General features: G+C 60.5%; 8 protein-coding genes across 8 annotated transcripts, besides 1 other annotated feature; all 8 read left to right on the forward strand.

The window, feature by feature from the left end:
* Positions 1-184: 184 nt before the first annotated feature.
* On the forward strand, positions 185-2,326 carry LPMP_090620 (hypothetical protein; the record flags this gene model as incomplete). The annotated part of the gene is made up of 1 exon (XM_010705998.1): positions 185-2,326. The coding sequence occupies one exon, from the start codon at positions 185-187 to the stop codon at positions 2,324-2,326; it is 2,142 nt and encodes a 713-aa protein (XP_010704300.1).
* Positions 2,327-2,656: 330 nt separating this feature from the next.
* Positions 2,657-2,979: a repeat region.
* A 289-nt stretch (positions 2,980-3,268) lies between these two features.
* Positions 3,269-5,620, forward strand: LPMP_090630 (hypothetical protein; the record flags this gene model as incomplete). The annotated part of the gene is made up of 1 exon (XM_010705999.1): positions 3,269-5,620. One exon carries the CDS (start codon positions 3,269-3,271, stop codon positions 5,618-5,620), a length of 2,352 nt encoding a protein of 783 aa, XP_010704301.1.
* A 1,401-nt stretch (positions 5,621-7,021) lies between these two features.
* On the forward strand, positions 7,022-10,735 carry LPMP_090640 (hypothetical protein; the record flags this gene model as incomplete). The annotated part of the gene is made up of 1 exon (XM_010706000.1): positions 7,022-10,735. The coding sequence occupies one exon, from the start codon at positions 7,022-7,024 to the stop codon at positions 10,733-10,735; it is 3,714 nt and encodes a 1,237-aa protein (XP_010704302.1).
* A 484-nt stretch (positions 10,736-11,219) lies between these two features.
* LPMP_090650 (palmitoyl acyltransferase 5, putative) lies at positions 11,220-12,722 on the forward strand (the record flags this gene model as incomplete). Its single annotated transcript, XM_010706001.1, has 1 exon — positions 11,220-12,722. One exon carries the CDS (start codon positions 11,220-11,222, stop codon positions 12,720-12,722), a length of 1,503 nt encoding a protein of 500 aa, XP_010704303.1.
* Positions 12,723-13,676: 954 nt separating this feature from the next.
* On the forward strand, positions 13,677-15,764 carry LPMP_090660 (hypothetical protein; the record flags this gene model as incomplete). The annotated part of the gene is made up of 1 exon (XM_010706002.1): positions 13,677-15,764. One exon carries the CDS (start codon positions 13,677-13,679, stop codon positions 15,762-15,764), a length of 2,088 nt encoding a protein of 695 aa, XP_010704304.1.
* Positions 15,765-16,740: 976 nt separating this feature from the next.
* On the forward strand, positions 16,741-17,751 carry LPMP_090670 (methyltransferase, putative; the record flags this gene model as incomplete). Its single annotated transcript, XM_010706003.1, has 1 exon — positions 16,741-17,751. One exon carries the CDS (start codon positions 16,741-16,743, stop codon positions 17,749-17,751), a length of 1,011 nt encoding a protein of 336 aa, XP_010704305.1.
* A 644-nt stretch (positions 17,752-18,395) lies between these two features.
* On the forward strand, positions 18,396-18,812 carry LPMP_090680 (prefoldin subunit 2, putative; the record flags this gene model as incomplete). The annotated part of the gene is made up of 1 exon (XM_010706004.1): positions 18,396-18,812. The coding sequence occupies one exon, from the start codon at positions 18,396-18,398 to the stop codon at positions 18,810-18,812; it is 417 nt and encodes a 138-aa protein (XP_010704306.1).
* Positions 18,813-19,310: 498 nt separating this feature from the next.
* LPMP_090690 (hypothetical protein) lies at positions 19,311-20,035 on the forward strand (the record flags this gene model as incomplete). The annotated part of the gene is made up of 1 exon (XM_010706005.1): positions 19,311-20,035. A coding segment is annotated over one exon (725 nt), but the record flags the coding sequence as incomplete, so codon positions are not given.

Raw genomic sequence — 20,035 nt, forward strand, 5'->3', positions numbered from 1 at the left:
CGCTCCGCCGCAGCTGATAAGGTCAAAACGTGCCCCGCCACTGGTGCCAGAAGGGACCACGTCTGGCTCAGGCTCGGCTGTCGCTGAGAACACGTCGATTCACACAACACAAACATCGCCATCAACACGCCTCCGCTGCTACACCCTTGAGGACTACAGTGCGACCTTTTTGCATCCGCGCCGCATGTCAACGCCGCCGCCTCTGTTCAGCTGCGGCACACGCGTGGTCGATCTGCGGTCAGAAGGGCGGCCTGAAGTGCTTGCGGCGTGCCAGGCAGGCCTCGGCGTGGCGTGGCGCCACGCCGGCTCGGCGGATTCGAACCGCGAGAGTGACAGTCTATTCCCCACTCTGCGGGTGGTTCTCACACCGCGCGAAGTGCGATGGCACTCGGATGTTCAGCCAGTCAATGTGGTCTCTCAGCGCATTCCACTGAGCCGCGTGAACGATGACTACTGCGACTGCCTAGACGGCACAGACGAGTTGCTGACAAATGCCTGCTCCATGTCTGGCCCCCTCACCCCGGCAGCTGGCACGCGCTGGAAGTCGTACCTCATCTCGAATCAGCAGCTGCGTCTGTGGGAAGCCGACGACGTGATTGCGCAGGAAGACGCCGAGGCACGCGGCTACCCGCTGCAGCGGCGGAAGCACGGCGACGTTGGTGACCGTCTCTACGTCTCCACCGGCCCGGTGCTTCCCTTTGTGTGCACCTGTGGTACGGTGACCCAGCTGCTAGCGCCGTCGCTCGTTGGTGACGGCATTGTGGACTGCTGTGCGGCAGAGGATGAAGTTGTCCTTCAGGGCACCCCGTACGACGGCGCTTCGCCGCACCGACTCAGTGGAGATCCGGCCATAGTAGAGGCGAATGATCGCGCATTGGAAGCAGCGCGTGCAGCTATGTTGGTGCTGTGGAAAGAGCGCAGAGTCAGTGCGTCACAGTACAAAATCGCCACGCCGTCCACGTATGAGGACAGGCTGTACCCGCACCACACCTCTGCCCGGGCGATGCTGGTGGACAAGGGGTACTACTCCCTCTACACGTCGCTCGAAGTGCAGCAAGAGAAGCAGGCGGCAGCGGCCGTGCTCGAGGGCATCTACGCGCATGGCCACCAGATCCAGCGCGATCGCGTGGAGAGAGGCTGGGACCAACTGGGTCGTCACCTTGTCGACAACCGCACGCAGTTGCAGCTGCAGCTCTCGAACGTCACCCGTGAGTTGGAGTCGCTAGAGGAGTACGTGCGCTACCGCATGGGCGAGGCTCGCACTAACGATCCACTTGCAGCCGGGGTGCCGATGCACCACCTACAACATCACGCGCGCCTCATGCACATGCACGACGTTCTCACCTCGGAGGTTCAGCACATATCCCTCACCACCCTGCATCGCGCCTACGGAGACCACTACGAGTACTACCCGCTGGCCCGGCGCATTATGCACCTGGAAGCCAGCCATCTCGTGGACCCAAGCACCTCGACTACCTTGGACCCCGCTACGGCACTGCAGCGGGAAGCGCGGATCATCACACCTACGGAGGTGGAGAGGAGGAACACTGCGGCCTACGCGGCACAACAGCCACCGCCGCCTCTCCATGTCGACAACATCTCCGTGAGTGATTACGGGCTGGAGGTGATGCACCAGGTCTTCGTCGCACAGCGCTTTGACAGCCGCGAGGCACCGCTCGTAGCACAGCGACTTGGCCTCCTGCCGAGCCACGACATCTCCGCCTACACGCCGGATATCTTCAACCGCACAACAAGCCCCTTCCAGCGAGCCCCGGTGATCCCGATAGGCTCCTGGCAACCCTATCAAAGCCATCGTAACAGCCGGGTTATGGTGATCGCGGACCCGGCGGGGGATGTGCACCTGGCCCGCCGCGCGTGCGTTACACCGGCCTCAACGTTGTTCCGCGGTGGTGGCCGCCTGCAGTGGCCCACGCGGTACCCCGAGGCCCCGCACGCAGTGAGCGTCGCCGACGCGGAGGAGGTGAAAAAGACGCCCAAAGACAAGCTCAAGGCGGCCTCGGCTGGTGAGACAGCGAAGGTCTCGCAGCGGTACATCCCTCACCACACCAATACGCCCTCGGTCTTCGCGGTGGACATGTACACTGGTGGTATCCACTGCGAACCTGATAGACTGCAGGGCCCTGGTCGGACCTTGCAAATTCATGTCGCGTATCTCTGCGACCCCGAAGACGGGATTCTCCACTGGGCAAAGAACGGCAAGTGCTTGCAGGAGGTGGTGATCGGCACGCCGAGTGCGTGTACAGCCTGGGCTTGGAAGGTAGCGACGAGCCGGCTGAAGGAAGTGGGGAAGGCTGCCAAGGTCTGAGAAGGGATGGATGACCCGCGGCGTGCTCACCTCCTCTTCTCGGGCGCTCGCGCGCCTCGACCAACCACCCTCCCTCTCCCCACGCACGCACGCCAACGCTTGAGCATATGTACATGTGCGCCTCTCAAGTGATTGAGTCGGCGTTCTTTTCTTGACTGTGTACCGCAGTGCTCAGGGAGAAGCCCCTTGTGCGAGCCGACCAGCCTGGCTCTCCTAGCTCCATCCCCAACATGTGCATCGGTGTCACTCCTATATTTTTTTTTAATCTTTGGTGGAATCGCTCTTCTCATCCCCTGCTGCTGCCCGGTCACCTGTCCTGTGCGTCGTATCCGGGCTCGCAGCCTGCCCTCGAGTCTACGGCCATGCGGACTCTCGGTGTTGGCGGAGAGGTCTGAGCTGGACGGTGTGCCAGCGACACGCGCAGCCATCATCACGTGTGTGCCGACTCACCACCAACCGTGTCGACGATTCACTACGTATGTGGACCCCACCCAACGGCCATAACCGCCCTTTTCTCCGTTTTGCAGTGATGTACCCGCGCAACCCCCGGGCCTGGCCTGCGCGGCTACGCGGAGTGGCATATGGCAGTGGGGCTGAGCGACCCCCGGACGGTGCTGGGCTGGACTCCCGCTCCTTGACGAATAGCCGTAGCGAAACAACGGCGTAGGACGGGGTGGGGGGTGGGGGTGATGTGCATGTGCATTAGTTGGTGTGCTCTCGTGGTAGAATGGTGATACGTTGGCGACAAAACAAGGAAAAGCCTCTCTTCGTCTCCCAGCCTGCGTCCGTCGCCGGCGGTCGACGTGCACAGGCAGTTTTGTGTGTGCGAATATCTTCATTGGAACACCATCGACGACTCATTCGCCTCTTCTCCTCCTCTCTCTCTGCGCGGGCAGAAGCAACTCTCTACAGGGAAGTCCACAAGCGAGCACGTCACGCTTGATGCCCGATCAGTACGACCAGCTGACACGACTCTGCACACCTACACGGGCACATAATTACCCCCTCCCCATCATGCCGCGGGCATCCTTCTCCCGCGCGCCTGTGGGGCTGGACGGCCCACCTGCGAGTGCGTCGGTGGCTATAACAGGAGCAGCAACTGCAAATCCCGCGTCGTCAATGGCCCGGTCGCCGACCACCACCACGCCCGGAACGCTTGTCTCGTCCTCACACCTGCTGCTGCGCCGCAACGTGAATGATCTGTACTCCTTCGCATCCCGTCCACAGCTCTCGCGCCAACATTACCGCCAGCTTACCAGCCGCAACACCGCCGCCGACTCGGGCAGCGCTGCAAGTACCCACTCTCCTATGTGGAAATCCAGGCACCGCACCTTCGCTGGCGGCGGTGGCATCGTCGGTCACACCGCGCTAATGTCTTCCGATGATAAGAAGCGCGATGACAGCGATAGAGTAGCCAAGCTTGCGCAGCGGCAGCAGCAGACACAGCAGTCAGACGGTAACCTTCCTTCAACCGAGAAAACGTCAACAATGCTCCGACGCAGGGTGCAGTACAACCAAGCCAAGCCGCGTCCCATCCCCAGTAGCCTACGCACAGGCAGCGATGCCATCACTGTCGCAGCCGCTGTTGACGCTTTCTACACGGCCCCCTTCCTGCAGCTTGCCTGCCGTGAGGCGCTCGAACGCGAAATTGCGGCGCGGCTGCGTTTGAGCGTGCAGAAGATGTCGTCAAAGCTGCACACGATGCGAATGGAAGGATTGAAGGAGGCGATGGCTCAACTCTTGCAGTGGACGACGCAGGCCTCGATCGAGTCAGCTGAGCGACAGCAAGAACAGCAGCTGCAGCAGACCAAGTCGGATACGCCCCACGCCGACAGCGCAGCTGCAGCCGCCCCACTTGGTCGATCCAGCATGGTGCTCCCGCCCTACGATGCAGTGCGCGTCGAGGTGTTGGGCGGGTCATCGCCAACCGTCGTCCATGGGGACTACCACCAGCAGTCTCCCTCCTTCCCTGAGTCGCCGCAGCGACGCAGCAGCGAGGCGGCGATCGCCCGCTGTGCTAATGCGCTACGCAGCCCCTCCTGGGACGTTGTGCAGCACGCGCTGGAAGGGGTGGACTACACGAGCTCAATTTTTAACACAATCCTTGTACCTCGGCTGGAGGTGCGCAACGCCATGAGCACTGGCGTCCCCATCAGCATCCAGCTGCCGAGTGACATGGCGCTGCAGTGGACTACGCTTCCGACAACCTCGCGAAGTCTTGTGGGGGCAGCGGCTGGTACGGCACCTCAAGGGACACCGCCATCGCAGCAGAACAAACTACTGCAAGCGGCGACGGCTGTCACCTATGAAGAGCAGGAGCTGGCCCTCCGCTACATCCAGGGTACGTGTCTGATGCTCTACCACCAGCGGCGTTGCTGCTCTGACGGGTGCCTGTTGTACTACGCGACGGAGGTGTTCCAGTGCATGCGCAGCCACATTGACGCCCTCTTCACCTCTCAGCGGCGGGAGCTGGAGGAGCAGGAAGGCGAGGAGCAAACCCATCAGTGTGGGAAAAGAAATCTCGGCATAAACAACAACAGTGGCAGTGGCAGTGGCGGCGGCGGCGGCGGCAGTGTGGGTGGTGCACGCCTGTCCGGCACCTCGGCCGCTACAACAGCAGCAGCCCTCACAGCGACGTTGCGAGAGTCGGGTCGCTCACAGGTTTCTGTCAACCCATCGCTTGTCCGCGTCGTTGTGGCACTCGTGGATGCCGTGGAGGCCGCTTGTCACTACAGTCCGTCGAGCCTGCGCCGTCTTGTGCAGACCGGCGGCGTGACGGCAATGCTGAACCTGGCGTACTGCCCATTTATGCCCACCCCTATCCGTGCCGCGGTGCTAAACACGATTAGCGTACTCCTGCAGCAAGTGACGCCGCTCCGTCGGTATGTGGCAGCCTCGAGTAAGGCACAGGAAACTAGCGACTCCGGCGGCCTCGGCAGAGCTGCCATGCAGGACGCTGACCCCCTGCTGCAGCGCATGCTAGAGAACGCGGTGCACGACAACCCGCTTGGCCGGGATGGGCAGCAGATACCGTACTCCACCGACTTTGGCAGCGCCTCCAAGTTTGACTCAGCGGTGAGAAATTGGTTCTTCGCGAATGGGCTTGGCAACGTTATCGCGTCCGTGGCACAGCTGCAAGACCTGCGCAACACCTTCCAGCCCACCTCCTTTGTCGTACCGCAGGGAGCGGCCGCCGCCTCCGCCGTGACGCACGCCAACATGCTGTGTGAAGGCGAGCTGCACCGCAAGCGGATTGGGTGGCTGCTCGAGTGCATGGACGGACGAGCGCTGTGATGACCTTCACATTGCAAGTCATTGCACAAATTCGCGCGCACGCGCGTGTGTGCATGCATTCACCGTTACTGCTTGGCTGCTATCGCTTCTCCCCGTACAGTAAACGCTCGTTACGCTCTCTCTCTCCCTCTCCCTCTCGCTCGCTCGCTTCACTTAAACTCCGCCTCTCTGTGCGCGTTTCCTCCTCAGAGTCTCTCCGACTATCCGTGAAGCGAACTAAAACGAATGACACTGGGGCGCTGCGCATCGCATACGTGCCCCACTGTCTCCTCCTCAACGGCGTACCCCCCTATCTTTATCAATCTATACGTCTCCCCCCTCGCTCATCGCCTGCCCCCTCCTGTGGGTGCTCCGATACGCAGGTCAACGCTCGTGCGTGAATCGCACACACTCTCTGTGAACACCATTCTCCCTCTACTCGCACATGTTTCACTCTTTTCTCCTGTCTCTGCCCGTTTCATCTTCCTTGTATGGCCCTTTGCCTCTTGGTACTCGGGGGGTGAGGGGGGCTGTTCCCACAATAAACGCGCCCAACCCTCACCATTACACGGTGACCATTGCTGCGACCACCAAACTCACTTTCTCCGCCCCGCCCCGCCATCCTTTCTCAGCAGCCTTGACACAGTGCGCACTGTCTTCTGCTTCTCTCTCCCCAGCTTCTCTCCTCTGTGTACGCGGTCGGCCTCCTTCTCCCTCTCTCACTCCCCCTCCCCCCGCCCGCCCGCCTCTTGCCAGTCTCGGTTTTGGGGGGGCTCGTTCTTTTGTGAATTCGCTTCACGTAGCATTTTGTGTGTCGGCGCGCTATCTGCACTGCCGCACCTCCGCTCACACTGTCCCGCTCTGCTGAGGGAGTGAGCCGCGTGTTTACTGCGCCCCCGAGTGTTCTGTCCACTGTGCTTTTCCTTTCCTTTTGCTTATTCCCTCCCTCCCCCCCCCCCCGCATTGACCGCGAGAAACCGCTCCACACATCTCGCCCGCCTCTCCTCCTCCAGGCCCCATCTGTCGCTACCTTCACACATCCTTTCCCCCTCCGTGGCTGCGGTTCGATTGTAGTCGCGACTCCCAAGCGGCACCTAAGGGCAATAGAAGTCGTACTCACAGAGCAATCGCACAAACTGGGTGATACACGAGTGCGAGTAAAAGAGAAGGCGAAGAAAGCCGCGGCCCTCACACGAGCCCCTTCGCTTGACTCACCTCATTTCGCATTTGCGTGATTTCCAGTCAACGATCCCCTCGTTGCGTTACCTGCGTGTATGTGCATGTCTGTGCGTGCGTGTGCTTGCTGTGGTGCCACTCCAGTCACGTCTCCGCCACTGCTCTCTTTCTTTCCTTCAGCACTTCGGCACCAGCTATACACACACAGAGAGAGGGAAAGAAACGAAATACTCGCCTCTGAGTCGTATGAGCAACCTACAGATGCCAGCCGCTGATGCTGCTGTGGTGTGCCTCCGTGTGCTGGGTCATCTCCTGCAGGACGAGGAGGTGACACTGGCACAGTTGAGTTACCTGATCGAGAATATTCACAATCCCTTGGCCCAAGTGTGTCTGCCGCCGAGCCAGAGACCCATAGTCGTTGCCGCTCCACAGCTGAGCTCGCTACCGCCTAGTGTGTTGAACCGCCTCAGCCCTCCAAGCAGGTACGCCTACTCGTCAGCGTCCTCCCCAATGGCAGCCACGGCGGCTAGTGAGGCAAAAGCGCGACGCCTATCACCCCAGCCCGCCGTGTGCGAGACGGCGCCGCCTGCACAGCAGCAGCAGACGACATCGGCCAAGAAGGCCAAAACAACTGCAAAGGCGCACAAGACAGTCTATGGAGCTTCAATGAAGAGTGTAGCGAACGCAAAGGTCTCCTCGTCATCGACCAGCGAGGCGGAGGCACGCGTCCCGCTGACCTCCAGACAGTACTGGGACACCTTCGCCAATCTACCCGCGCTGTACACGGTGTACCTCGCCCTCGTGAGGCAGCTCGACACCATGCTTCAACGCCTCACCCACATCGTGGAGGAGCTGCACCTGGCGACCCGGGACACTGCGAACAGCGGGGCTGCCTACAACCCCTCTCCCGGCACGGCTCTGGGGGAGGACATGGTGAGCGCAGTGTCCCACTCATCCGCCGCCACGCCTGCCTCTGCCTTACGTAATCCTTCCCCTAGCGCTGTCGCAGGCGCTTGCAGCGTCTACCGCGAGATTGGCGCCATCGTATGCGAGTTCTTCGAGTCAGATCAGATGAAGCACTTCATGGCGGAGCACATGATGTACGCGGTCAAGTACACGCAGCGGACAGCGCCGCAGATGCTGCGGTTATCGCGACTGTGGCGCTGGTGTGCGAAGTCATCGACATCTTCTCGTGTGTCGGTGGCCTCCCTCGCGCACCTGTCGGAGGTGGACCAAAAGACAATTCTTCAAAATGAGCTCTTTGTGGACTTTCTCTGGCGTTCCTTCGGGCCATCCGGCATTCCGGAAGATGGTCGGGTGTGCATACCAGCGTCCTCGGGGCTGAAGCGGCCCACCACAGCGGGCGGGCAGGGTCAGGCGCCGTCGACAGGGACGCCGGTCGGCGGCGGTGGTGGTGGTGCCCGACGCTCTTACCCTACACCGGCGGCCCCGCCCCCTGCAGCCCACCTCCCTCCTATCCCCGCGATGTGGGAGGGCTTCCGCACACTCCTGGTGCTTCTTGCCACCCCGCTAAACATCCTGCGCCGCTACAGCCACGTGGCTCGATGCCTGGTGGAGAGTGACGCGCTGCTGTGGGAGGACCGTGAACGACTGCGAAGCCGCTTTGTCAACATCGCTGCGTGGCGCATTAGCGAGGAGACGAACCTCGTCATGGAGGAGCTTTCCCTACACGACGTGAAGGGGATCATGGCACTGATGGACATCCAGGGTGCCTCTACGAACAGCGGGGGAGGCGTTGGCCTCGCCGGCGGCGAGTCGATAAACAACAGCTCTGCTTCAGCTCTGACCTCCGCTGAGATATCGCTGGATTACAGCCACCGCATCCTCATCCACTACGGTCGTCTGCTGAAGCGCTTTGGACGTGGTCGGCACGAGCGTCTCATCTTTCTCTTCAGCGATTGGCTGTGTTATACTGAGGAAAGCAGCAACGGCCACCTCCGCGTCCGTGGCACGATTCCGCTTTCAGGGCTGCACGTGGTGAAGGTGCGCGATGACACGTCTCTGGACACGATCAACTGCTTCGAGCTCGTCTTATCAAGCCCCCCGAAGCGCATCATCTTCTACGCTCCCTCGCCGGAGCAGCGGGACCAGTGGGTGGACGCAATACGCTACACAGTGCAGCGGTTTGGTGAGCGGCAGAAAAACAACCAAGTTGTGGTGAGCGGTTCGGCGCGCGACAGCAAAATGAGCGCCACAGCAAGAAACGGGGGCGTTCTGAGAGTGATGCGACCCACTGCACCGATGCTAATGTCCAACTCCCGGCTGAGCCGTCAGCGACGCAATGACGCCGTGTGCCAGGGGCATGGGGACCTCCAGCGACGCATAGCGGAGATGGCGCCGCAACCCTCGCGCATGATCTCTGAGTCAGCAGGCGCTTCGTCCCCCGCTGTGGCAAGTGGACTGGAGTGCGGGTCGTTATCTATCTCTGTCTCCCACTCTTCTCCGCTGGCGAACGCTCCATCCGGTGGCCCCTCGCACGACGGCAGCTTTTCCCCCCAGCTTTCCAGTAGCACACACCGACAGCTCGACTGCGACGCCCCACCTTGTTCTCAACTCGCGTCTGTGGACTGCCGCATCCGCAGCCAGGACTTCATAGCGTCGCATCAGCAGCATCTCGCTGACTCCTCCTCATCCCACATCGTCCCACCCACGCAAACTGTCGGAGCCCCGCCAGGGATCGGCGGCGTAACGGGTGACACCAACTCCAGCCTGAACTGCATAGTCGTCCCCGGCCTCGAGGCAAGCAACATGGACCGAGTCTCATCGGTGCACACGACGGAAAGAAGCGCGTCACCACACCATCAGGGCTCTTATCAGCTCTCCTCCCCTCTCATCTCTGCACCCGTTGTTCCTCCCCCTGCTGGGCGGCACAGCACCAGCTCCCTGCGCTCCCTCAATATTGACGGCATGGCCAGTACAAACGGCTCCGGCGGCGGCGGCGGCGGCTCCAGCGTCAGCACCCCGTTGCGCCGCACTGTATTGGGACGTTTTGAGGCGATCAAGAGGAGCGGCAGTGAAAAAAGTCAGCAGCGCACCAACAGCGCCTCGCTCCGTGACTCGCTGACTAGCACGTGGGAACGCCAACCGCAGCAGGGGTCGTCCCCATTCCCAGAAAAGGTGTCACATCGGGACGGCGGCAGCACTGCAGCATCGCCTCCGCTGTCGCATGCGGTTCACAACAACGCGGCAATGGAGGAGGAGGAGGATGAGGTTGCCCAGATGGACCTCACCGCCAAGGTTAGTGAATCCATTGAAGATGACGACCAGTTGGTTTCTCTCGTATCGCTCCGCCACGCTGCAGCAGCGGTGCAGTCATCTCTGAGCAGCGAGTTGCTCGGGCTGGAAGCGCATCAGGACAAGGAGGACAGCACAAGCAGCAGTGTTATATTGCACCACCTAATCAACCCAGTAGACTGCCCTACACTTCTCAACGGCGGCATGCAGGCCTCCAATGCACCACCTCCAGATACCTCCTGCGCACAGCACTCGCACAGTGTCACGCAGGGCCCCATCAATGGTAACGTGGACTCAATTATCAAGGCCTCACCAGCCGCCGCTGCGGTCCACAAAACGAACAGAACGGGCAGTGTCATGAGTGCTGGTGCTCCGCTAGAGCACAGTGTCAACGGTAGCGTAGAGGAGGATGGGTCGGCGACGCCCACAGCCGTCGTGACGGCATGCCGCCCACCCAGGCCCGCCCATCGTCGCCCCATGGCGCCCACACCGTCCTTTGTGAAGAAGTCCAGACAAGTGGTGGTGGCCCACGAAAAGGGCAACGTGCCGGCTCCTTTTCGGGCGTTCATCGACTCACCAACCGACTTAGGCACCGGCCTGGCGAAGGGGATGGGTGCCGAGGAACCCCTGAACGAGGCAGTGACCCCGTGCCACGTGGACCCAGTAGTGAAGGGGCCTCACGACAGAGACTCGGTGCAACCTTGAAGCCGCTGCCGGAAACGAGGAGAGAAGTTCGTTTGTGTGTTTATGTACTCGCCCCTTCTTTTTTTTTCTCTGTGCCTTCGGCCGTTTCTCGCCACCCGCCGATCCCCTTCCCTCCCCCCCCCCCCCCCCCTCTCCCTGCAGGCGCACGCCCACCCGAGCGACAAACGACCTCTGCTCGCTGTCACTTCCCCAGCGACACCGTCAAACCCACCCAATCCTTCTGTGAGTACGTGGGCGCATGAGTGAGCTGTGCACGAACGGAGAGAGCAAGAGGCGCTGGAAGTGAGACTCGACCTTGCGCAACGCCTTGCGGTATCACCGTCGCCAAGCCTCTCTCCCTCTCCTGCATAGGCCACCCAATCAGCTTTCGACCTCCCTCATGGCCATCTCTCCTGTGACCACCACCACCACCACCACCACCACACGTGCATACATGCACATACAGATGTGATGCAGTCGCGCGAGACAAGGAAGCAAAGACCCCATGTTGATCTTTATGTTTGGCGCCTTCATCGGCGCCATCGCTCTGGTCGGGACCTTGATGTACATCATCATCATGGGCCCGTCCAGGTATCACCGTGACGGAGTCGTCGGCAAGCTCCATCGTCTCCTCACTAGCGTCCCACTGAATGTGTGCGGGCTCTGCGTGAGTTGCCTATTTGGTTGTAATCAGCGCAAGGGTCGACTGTGCTGCAGTCGCTGCGTAAAGCACACGCTGCACGAGCGTAATTGGTTTATGGTCATCTTTTACATTGCCCTTGTATGGACAGTGGAGGCGCTGTACCTACTCGTCTCCCTGCCACGGCTCAAGGCATCCATCGTCTCGAAGACCGTGTCATGGGGACTCGTGGCGCTCTCTGAGCTCCTGTGGGTCTGCGCCACTTTCACTGACCCGGGTACCGTGACTGCCGAGGCAGAGATGGAGGCGCAGCGGCGGCAGTTTTCGACGAGACCCGCCACCGACTCCAAGAAGAGGCTTTTGCCGCGTAAACAGGCAAAGCGCGGCGTTGGTATCCCTGGTCAGGGCACGACACCAGTCAACCCCAAAGCCCACCGCCCCTTCCTTTTCTCTCCCGCCGAGGAGTTCGTGCTGAACCACAGGTACGTAGTGGACGGCATGGTGTATGCCATGGCCCCCGATGAGGTGACCGCACAGCGCACCGCTGCACAAAAGGAGTACGTGAGCCCGGCGGTGGGGCAGCGCGTCCACCTCGGCCAGAACTGCATCACCTGCCACGTTCCTCGGCCCAGCCGCAGCAAGCACTGCCGGTTGTGCCATCGGTGCGTGCGCCGGTACGACCACCACTGCCCGTGGATCAACAACGACGTGGCAGAACAGACGATGCGCCATTTCCTCGGCTTCCTGCTGTGCCACGCCATCTCCTGCACCTGGGCCTGTCTCGACCTCTTCCGCTGTATTCGCCAGTTTCTCATGGCACACCATGCGTGGGGGTGGGTGCTACGCTACCCGAACGGTCACACCGTGTCGCTAAGCCTTTCCCAGTACGCGGTGATCCTCATCAACTTCCACATGCTTGAGGCGTGTCTCTTCTTCTTTGCCGTCTTCATCGGCCTCGTACTGTACGGCTTCTGGGGCTACCAGATGACCTTTGCGATGGCGAACCTGACAGTGAACGACCTCAACAAGATCGATGACACAGTGGAGTTTGTGGTGACGCTACCGACGCTGGACTTGGTGTATCGCGAGGCCCGGAAGGTGCGCGAGCGTCTCGAACAAGTAGCCGAACGTAAACCCAAGGCCCTTCTGGCACTTACGGAGCCTCCGCCGCCCAAGACAGAGCCCGGATACGAGGAAGGCAGAGAGAAGAACCAGGCGTACCGCAAGCGTGTCAAGAAGATGCTCGCGAGTGACCTGAAAGGGTTGTACGACCGCGGCGTTTGGCTGAACTTGATGGAGATCCTCTTCCCCTCCGCGCCGCTGCGCGACTCAGCCGTCCTTGCCAAGGCCATGGTCTATGTACAGTAGGTACCGAGTGGCGCTGGTGCACTGCCTGCAGAACTAATGGTGGGTGGTCCTGTGGCTGGATGCGTGCACGTGTGTGTGCGTCTCCGTCTGAGAGGGTAGTTGCGAATGCAAGGCACCCTTGCTGAATCTAAAGAGGGAAAGGGAAAAAGAGGATCGCCGTCTGCTGTTGTTCTGATGATGGGAGAGTGGCGTAGGACCGACTACCAAAGGCAGTGTCCAGACTTCCCTCTGTACGCAGACCTCCCTCCCTCCCTCCCAGCCTCACGTGTGCCAGTGTGAGGCACATCTGTGCACGTACGTGAGCATACGGATCTGTGTCTGAGAGAGTTCTGTCCTTCAAACACCAGCACGGAAAAGAACCCACACACAAAAAAAAAGAAGAAGAGAGGCTCACGCCCTTTCGAGCCAGTGCTCCGGCGGCAGCTGCGGTGACCACCGGATCTCTCTCCTGCACCGTCACGCATACATAGAGCTAGTTCCATCATAACGCGTACCTCGGGCGTACGTTCCCCCCCCCCCCCCCGAGCGTAACCGAAGCCTCTCTCTACGTACTCGCACATACACACTGAGCTGTTTCACACACGAATAACGCACAAACCTCAGATGCGCGCCTCTCTCCACCTTCGCGGTGCTGCGAGTCGGCGTCGTGTTTGTGGACCTGAGATCTCCTCGATCACTCCGCCCCTCTCCCTCCGTCCCTCAGCCCCCCCTCTTCCTTTTGGTGTTCTCGTGTGCTGATCCCATCGCGGCGGCGGTTTGGTCCTCTTCTCTCTCTCTCGCCTGCTTCCACTTGGAAAACAATGAGCGTTGAGCAGAAAGCGCGAGCCCTCGAAGCGGCTGCGCGCTCCTTGTTGATGTAGGAGCGCGCCCATCCGTGGTTGTCGAGAGCCCTGCACGGCTTGGACTCCACAACCACAAAAGCCACTCGTTATCAGCGTCAGCGCCCACACACACATGTCATGCTGTGTATTGCTGGTGCTACTCGAGGCGCTTCTTCCTACAGTCTGTTTTTTTTTTCGCCTCCTCCTTGCGTTACCCCAAAACGCTCTTCTTCCTCTCTCGCCGTCCTGCTCCTCTCTTTACGTTTGTGCCTCCGTGCGGGTTTCACATGCCTCAGAATCGATGCTCATGACTGCCCTACCGCCGACCCGATTAAGCCACCCTATCCCTAAAGCGGTGAGACCCCCGTCGATCGACGAAGCCCTGTCGTACTGGATTGGACTCTCGCGCCTCATCCACCGCGTCTGCGTGACGTCCAACTCCACACCGACAGCCGTCGAGTGCGCACCAGCCGATCGGCTTCAAACATGCATCGGTAACGTGGAGAGCGGGTCCTCCACTTTTACTCGCTACACTCTCCACCGTGTGCTGCTCTGCTGTGGCATTAAGCAGCATCTTGTGCGACAGACCACCGACCACATGCTTGCACAGCTTCTCTCAGCAGCCTACACCACCACCGCATCTGCATCCGCCCTCAGAGTGCCAGTCGTCTTGTTGGACAGCGAATCACTTGCACCGACATCCTTCCTTTCATCAGTGCGTCAGCTCCCCGTACCGTTGCCTGTTCTCGTGGCGGACTGGCTGACGCGGTCGTCTGCTAATGATCAGGACGCATCCCAGCATAGCCGCTACCTTCTGCAGGTCCCTGCCGTCACGTGGAGCAAGAGCGTCATCAAGTGCTTGGGGAGTGAGCTGCGAGGACAGATGATTTCGCTTAGGCCGCTTTTCCGGTGGAATATGGCGTGCGCGCAGCAGTCCGGACGCATCCCTGTAGTCATCTTTGTCGGCGGAACCAGCGGCGCAGGGAAGAGCACCCTGGCCAACCTGCTGGCGAGTCAGTTACACGTCCCAAACGTGCTGTCCACCGACACAGTGCGACAGGTGCTACGGACGCGGCTGCGCGGGCAAGAGGCGCAGTACCCGTTCCTCTTTGTGTCCACGTATGAGGCACACAAGTTGACCGCAAATGCCGGCGAAGTCTCCGCGGATGACGGTGCCGCGGTGCGACATGAGCAGCGCGCCGACGAGAACGCCATCGTTCACGGGTACGAGGCACAGTGCGAGCTTGTCCTCCGCGTCCTCGACGGGGTGCTCGCGCGTCTTCTTGCTCGCCGCGAATCGATTGTGGTGGAAGGGGTGCATCTGCTCCCGAGATACCTGGCGGCGAAGCGCGCCGAGCTTCTTGTGTCGCGCGTAGCCTGCGTTCCTGTTCTCGTTCGCATCCCCAAAGCGGAGAGCCACCTGGAGCGGCTCTGCGTCCGCGCACGCGGCATGTCTATGCGGGCACAAAATAACAAGTACGTCACCTCCTTTAAAGCCATCCGTACCATCCAGGGCCACCTGGTCGACACCGTGGAGGCGACGTCGCTGCCAGTTCTGCTGCTGTCAAACACGAACATGGACAAGTCCTTCACTGTGGTCCACCATACCCTGTTGGAGACCATGGAGCACGCCGCGGTGCACGGGTGGCCTGCGGACCGGGCAGCGGCGGCCGAAGTCCCTCTCACTGGGCTGGTCTTCAGGGCTGTAAAGGACAGACTTGTTGCGGTGGTGCGACAGCGTCGGTGTCGCCGAAGCGCCACGAGTGCCAATACCAGCACGTTGAGCCGAACGGGCGCGTCTGCGCTGGAAGATGCCGGAAAAGGAACCCTGGCAATGGACCCCTTCGGCGCACTTATGCTCGCACCCCAGGCACGACTGCCAGCTCTTGCCTCAGTGAGCATCAGCACCATCAGTGGACCCCCGCGTTCTCGCTCCGCAGAGCTGCTGGGGGTGGTACAGCGTTGCCTTCTTGAGCAAGGCTTGCGATATCACTCTCGCATCAATAGTGATCAAGCAGATGCCGCAACGGTGTATGGTTCGTACGGCGTGCTCGGTTTGCGCGATACCAGCAGTCGCTCCCATGTACGCGCAGTCGTACGCCGCTCCTCCACCACTGAGCCAAAGTCGCACATCACCCCCGCCCCGTCCTCTCACCTTCTATCAGACGATCATAACGAGGAGTTTGACGAGGTGGAGATGCCGTCCCTTATCGGCTCGTGAAGAAGAGGCGAGGTGAATGTCGTGTAGATCGGCAACTTTTTATTGCGCGTGGGTTGTCGGTTGTGTGTTGCTCAGCAAAACCCCACATCACCACCGGCATCGTAATCGCCTCCCACTGCTGACATTTCATCTCCACACCCGCCTCTCTCTCTCTCTGGGTGTCTTTACCTGTTCGAGCACTGCGTGTGGAGGGGGGGTGTTTGTACGTGTGCGTGGAAGAGGGAGAAGGAGAGAGGGAGAGCTTTGTTCTGTGGCACACACAAACACCGCCCCTTCTCTCCTCTTTTACCAGTTTTCCTCCTCGTCGCCACTACGCTTGTTGCGCCATGCGTGCTGCTGCCGCCTCATTTTCTTCCCCCCCCCCCTCCCCTTCTTCTTCAGCGGTGTGAGAGAGTCTCTTCACTCGCCTGCCGGCCTCCTCCCCCCCCCCCTCTCTCAGCTGCCTGTCACGAGCGCCGCGGCCTCTGCGGCTTAATGCGTTTTTATCTCGTTTTGTTTTCGCTGTTAATGTGGGGCGGGGAGAGTTGCGGTGGTGGTGGTGGTGGTTCGGCACATATCGAAAAGATGGACAGAAAAGCCCCGCTTTCAGAGAAAGAAAGTCAGGCGTTTACCCTCACGTCTCTCCTCCTCCTTCCCCCCCCCCCACCCTCTCTTGCCTTCTTCCCCTCTGCACCACCACCACTAGCACCACCCTCCACGTCTTGCGGATCGATCTTGATGACCGCGATGGTGGTGGCAATGCCGCCGCGTGCGCACTTAGGGGGGCTTTTGAAAATGGGAAATGTGCGATTCACGATTAGCGCAAAAGCCTTGATCTCTCCCTCTCCCTCTCTCTCTCTCTGTCTCTCTCTGTCTCTTGCGTGGTCATTACCCTCTTCTCAGTGAAGAATTTCTCGTTGCGTCGTAAGAGGTGGGACGCACAGTCACACGCAGAGAGAGAGCGAGACGCAAGTGGGCGGGTGTTTTTTCTCTCATCATGTCTGGCGCAGTGCCTGGTCCGGCTCCAACAAGAATGAAGCCGGCGCGCAAGAAGCCATCGAGGACGGGAGAACCCAAGCCCCGACCGTTTCCTCAACCCGACGACGTCTCCGCACAACAGCAGAAGCAACGAGACAAGGAGTTTGCCACGCACAAGACACACATTCTAGCCAACCTGCAGACGAACGCTTGTGACCTGAGCCCTAAGGGCAGCGTAGATGTGAAGTGCACCCCTGTGATGAACCTGCTCAACACGCACAGGGACTACGTCACGACAAGCAGCTGCAGCGGGCGCATTGCCCTCTTTCACAACATCACGCACAGCGAAGTGTGCAGGACCGACAAGACGGCAACGCCGAAACCGCGCATGAAGCGGGGCGACAAGGCGGCGCTCGGCTGGGTGTTCGTGAAGCACGGCATGCTGCACCCGATAGAGATGGCTCAGGTGGTCCGCTTCCTCTGCGGGGCAGCCACCACGCCGGAGGATGTAGCGCTGGATGCGGCACAGATGGAGAAGCACGCGGCCCACGTGGCCTCTGTGAGCGGCGGCGCCAACGGCCACGGCACCACCTCTAGCTCTCCGCCTGCTGGTATGTATGATGGCGAGGTGGAGGGAGTGCTGGTGGAGGCGCAAGCAAGCGGAGATGAGGCTGCGCCGCTGCCCGTTCCTACACGCGGCACCGTGTCGATCAAAATGGAGCCGTTTGTCATGCACGTTGAGTGCCGCACGATGGAGGCTGCGAAGCTGCTGCTTTCGGCAGCGGTGAGCGACAGCGGTTACCGCAACAGTGGTGTTGTCCCGCCTGGCAAGAAGATTATGTGCGGCATACGCAGCGCCGCTGGGCTGGGGCTGGAGGTGCCTGTCGTCCTTCACGGGGTCAACCACGTGGCGTCTCAGCGGGGATACGTTTGGGCGCTGCTGGGACTCGCGAATGAAAAGATGGAAGCGAACGATAAAAAGATAAGACTGCTGGAGAAGTTCGTGGCGGCGCGCGTCTTACCGGTGTGACGGCTACTCTAGCCCATGTAGCGAGTAAAAATACCTTCAGTTCTCTGAGAGAAACTCTGTGGGTGAAACATCGATCCTGTGACAGTGACGAGCAGCTACAGCGATGACCCGTGTGCTAGCCAACGCACGGGCACAAAAACCCCAATCACAAGCAACCATCATTCATGCTATCCACTCCGCTAAGACACACGCTAAAATGGAGGAAGAAGAAAGAGATAAGGCACAAAAATGCTGCATGGCTCTCTGGCAGCAACGAGCAAGAGCGGTCGCGGCACTGCTGTCGAGGCAGCCTCGATCGTCCTCTCTCTCTCTCTCGTATACCGCAGACGATCAGCGTACGTCGCCTTGAGAACGATCCCCACATGCGCACGCCCCGCGATGTGTGTCTCCCTCCCTCCCTTTCTTTTCTCTCTGTCTGCCTCCACCACCACTGCCACCATCCTCCTCCCCCTTCGGTTTTCTTGGTCGTACCGTGCGCACGTGACAACGTCGATCGGTGGCCATCGCGCGCTGTTGGTCAGCATCACGAGATTCCCTTGATTTTGCCTCTGTTCTTACTTCACAGTCGCGGTTTCTTTTTCATCGACCACCACGTGCACCTCTGCCGCGCTCCACACACACACACCCGCTCGGCAGACCGGAAAATGAGCGCGAACGCGAAGGTATCGGAGGGCTCTCTCACTGAGGAGCAGATTGTGCAACAGTACAACCGCATGCGTCAGGAGCAGAGCGCCATCATGTCCCGCATTGCCGAACTGGAGAATGAGTCCCACGAGCACGACCTCGTCGCGAGGGAACTGCGCCCGCTCAACAAGGACCGCTGTTGTCATCGTCTTGTCGGTGGTGCTCTAGTGGAGCTCACGGTGGGCGAGGTGCTGCCAGACATTGAGGAGAACTTAGCTGCCATCCGCGAAGCGCTCACGCAGCTAAACAAGGGCCTCATGGAGAAGGAGAAGCAGATGGATGAATTCATGACAACGTACAAGCTGAACCGCCCCGGCGCGAACCAGGCCGTGACGGCCAGTCAGAGCACCGAAGCCAATCGCGGCGTGCTGGCGTAACGCGGCGCTCGATGCGATGCAGCAGTCGTGGAGTGCGGAGTCTGCGCCTGACTATGTGTGTCTGTGTCTTAATCAGTAACAGCGTTACCCTCCACAGTCCTCTAACACCTCCCCCTCCCCTCCCTTCCCTTCTGCGAACTTACCGCACGGGTGTGTTTGAGGGGCGTTTGTTTGGTGTTGATCAACCCTCGCACCCGCGAGAAATCCGAAAGGAAGAGAACAGAGCCGCGCAGAGTGTCTCTCCGTCAGCTCGCCCACCTCCCCGTCTGACGGCAACGTAAGAGGGGAAAGAGCACAAGGATGATGCGCAGTCAAATTTGTCTCCCATGTATGCCATTTCCCTTCGCTGCAGTCCCCCGCATCCCCCCGATGAAGTCCCTGCCAAGCCTCTCCACCCGCAAACTATCACACACCCATTCCCTTTTCCTTGAGCGTGTGGGACCATCACCCGTACAGAAACAAACGCAAAAGAAGAGCCCTGTGCAGGTGCGGACCAAAATGTTCCCGCAGGGGCTAATCGATCAATGGCTGAGCAAATCACGTGAGGGTCGCCGCAGCGTGCGAGAGGACCCGAAAGCAACGCCTGCCATCTTGGAAAACATCAACCGTCTCGAGGAGTACTGCCGTAGACGCCCCTACGACGTCTACTGCGCGAGCACGTTGCAGAATCCACCCTTTGCCCTCCACGCACTGGAGTGCGAAGCCGCAGAGCAGCAGCGGCTCGCGCAGCCGCCGCCGGTGTTCCTAGTGACCGCCCCCTCACCCTCTGCTCACACGACGGCATCCAATGAGGTGAGGAGCGGTGTCTGTGGGCGGTACGCAGGTGGAGAGGAATCTCGCGCGTCGGTGGTGGCTGCTGGTCAACACCTGCATCACGTCACCACGCGACTTGCCGCGTACCTGGAGTCTAGCGGCATGATGAGCAGTGCGGCAGGTCTGCATGAGGAAGGGTCTCAGTGCATCGCTGTGGCAGACTTCTTCGTGCGCTTGTTGTCGGAGGCGGCGGTGGCGGCCATGTACCGACAGGGTGTCGCCGCACAGGCGGAAACTGAAGAGCGGGAGACCTTTCAGCATCGCCAGTCACGGCGGCGGTTGCAACTGCGCGTTAACAGCGAGGACGTCAGTACTCGTCGGCGCCTGGAGTTGTCAGGCGGCAGGGGGGCCGGCCACGAGGCAGCCCACGAATTCGAGGATCCAACCGTGGCGCGACCCATCGCCGACCT

This window comes from Leishmania panamensis (assembly GCF_000755165.1).
Source record: "Leishmania panamensis strain MHOM/PA/94/PSC-1 chromosome 9 sequence".
NCBI classification, from domain to species: Eukaryota; Euglenozoa; class Kinetoplastea; order Trypanosomatida; family Trypanosomatidae; genus Leishmania; species Leishmania panamensis.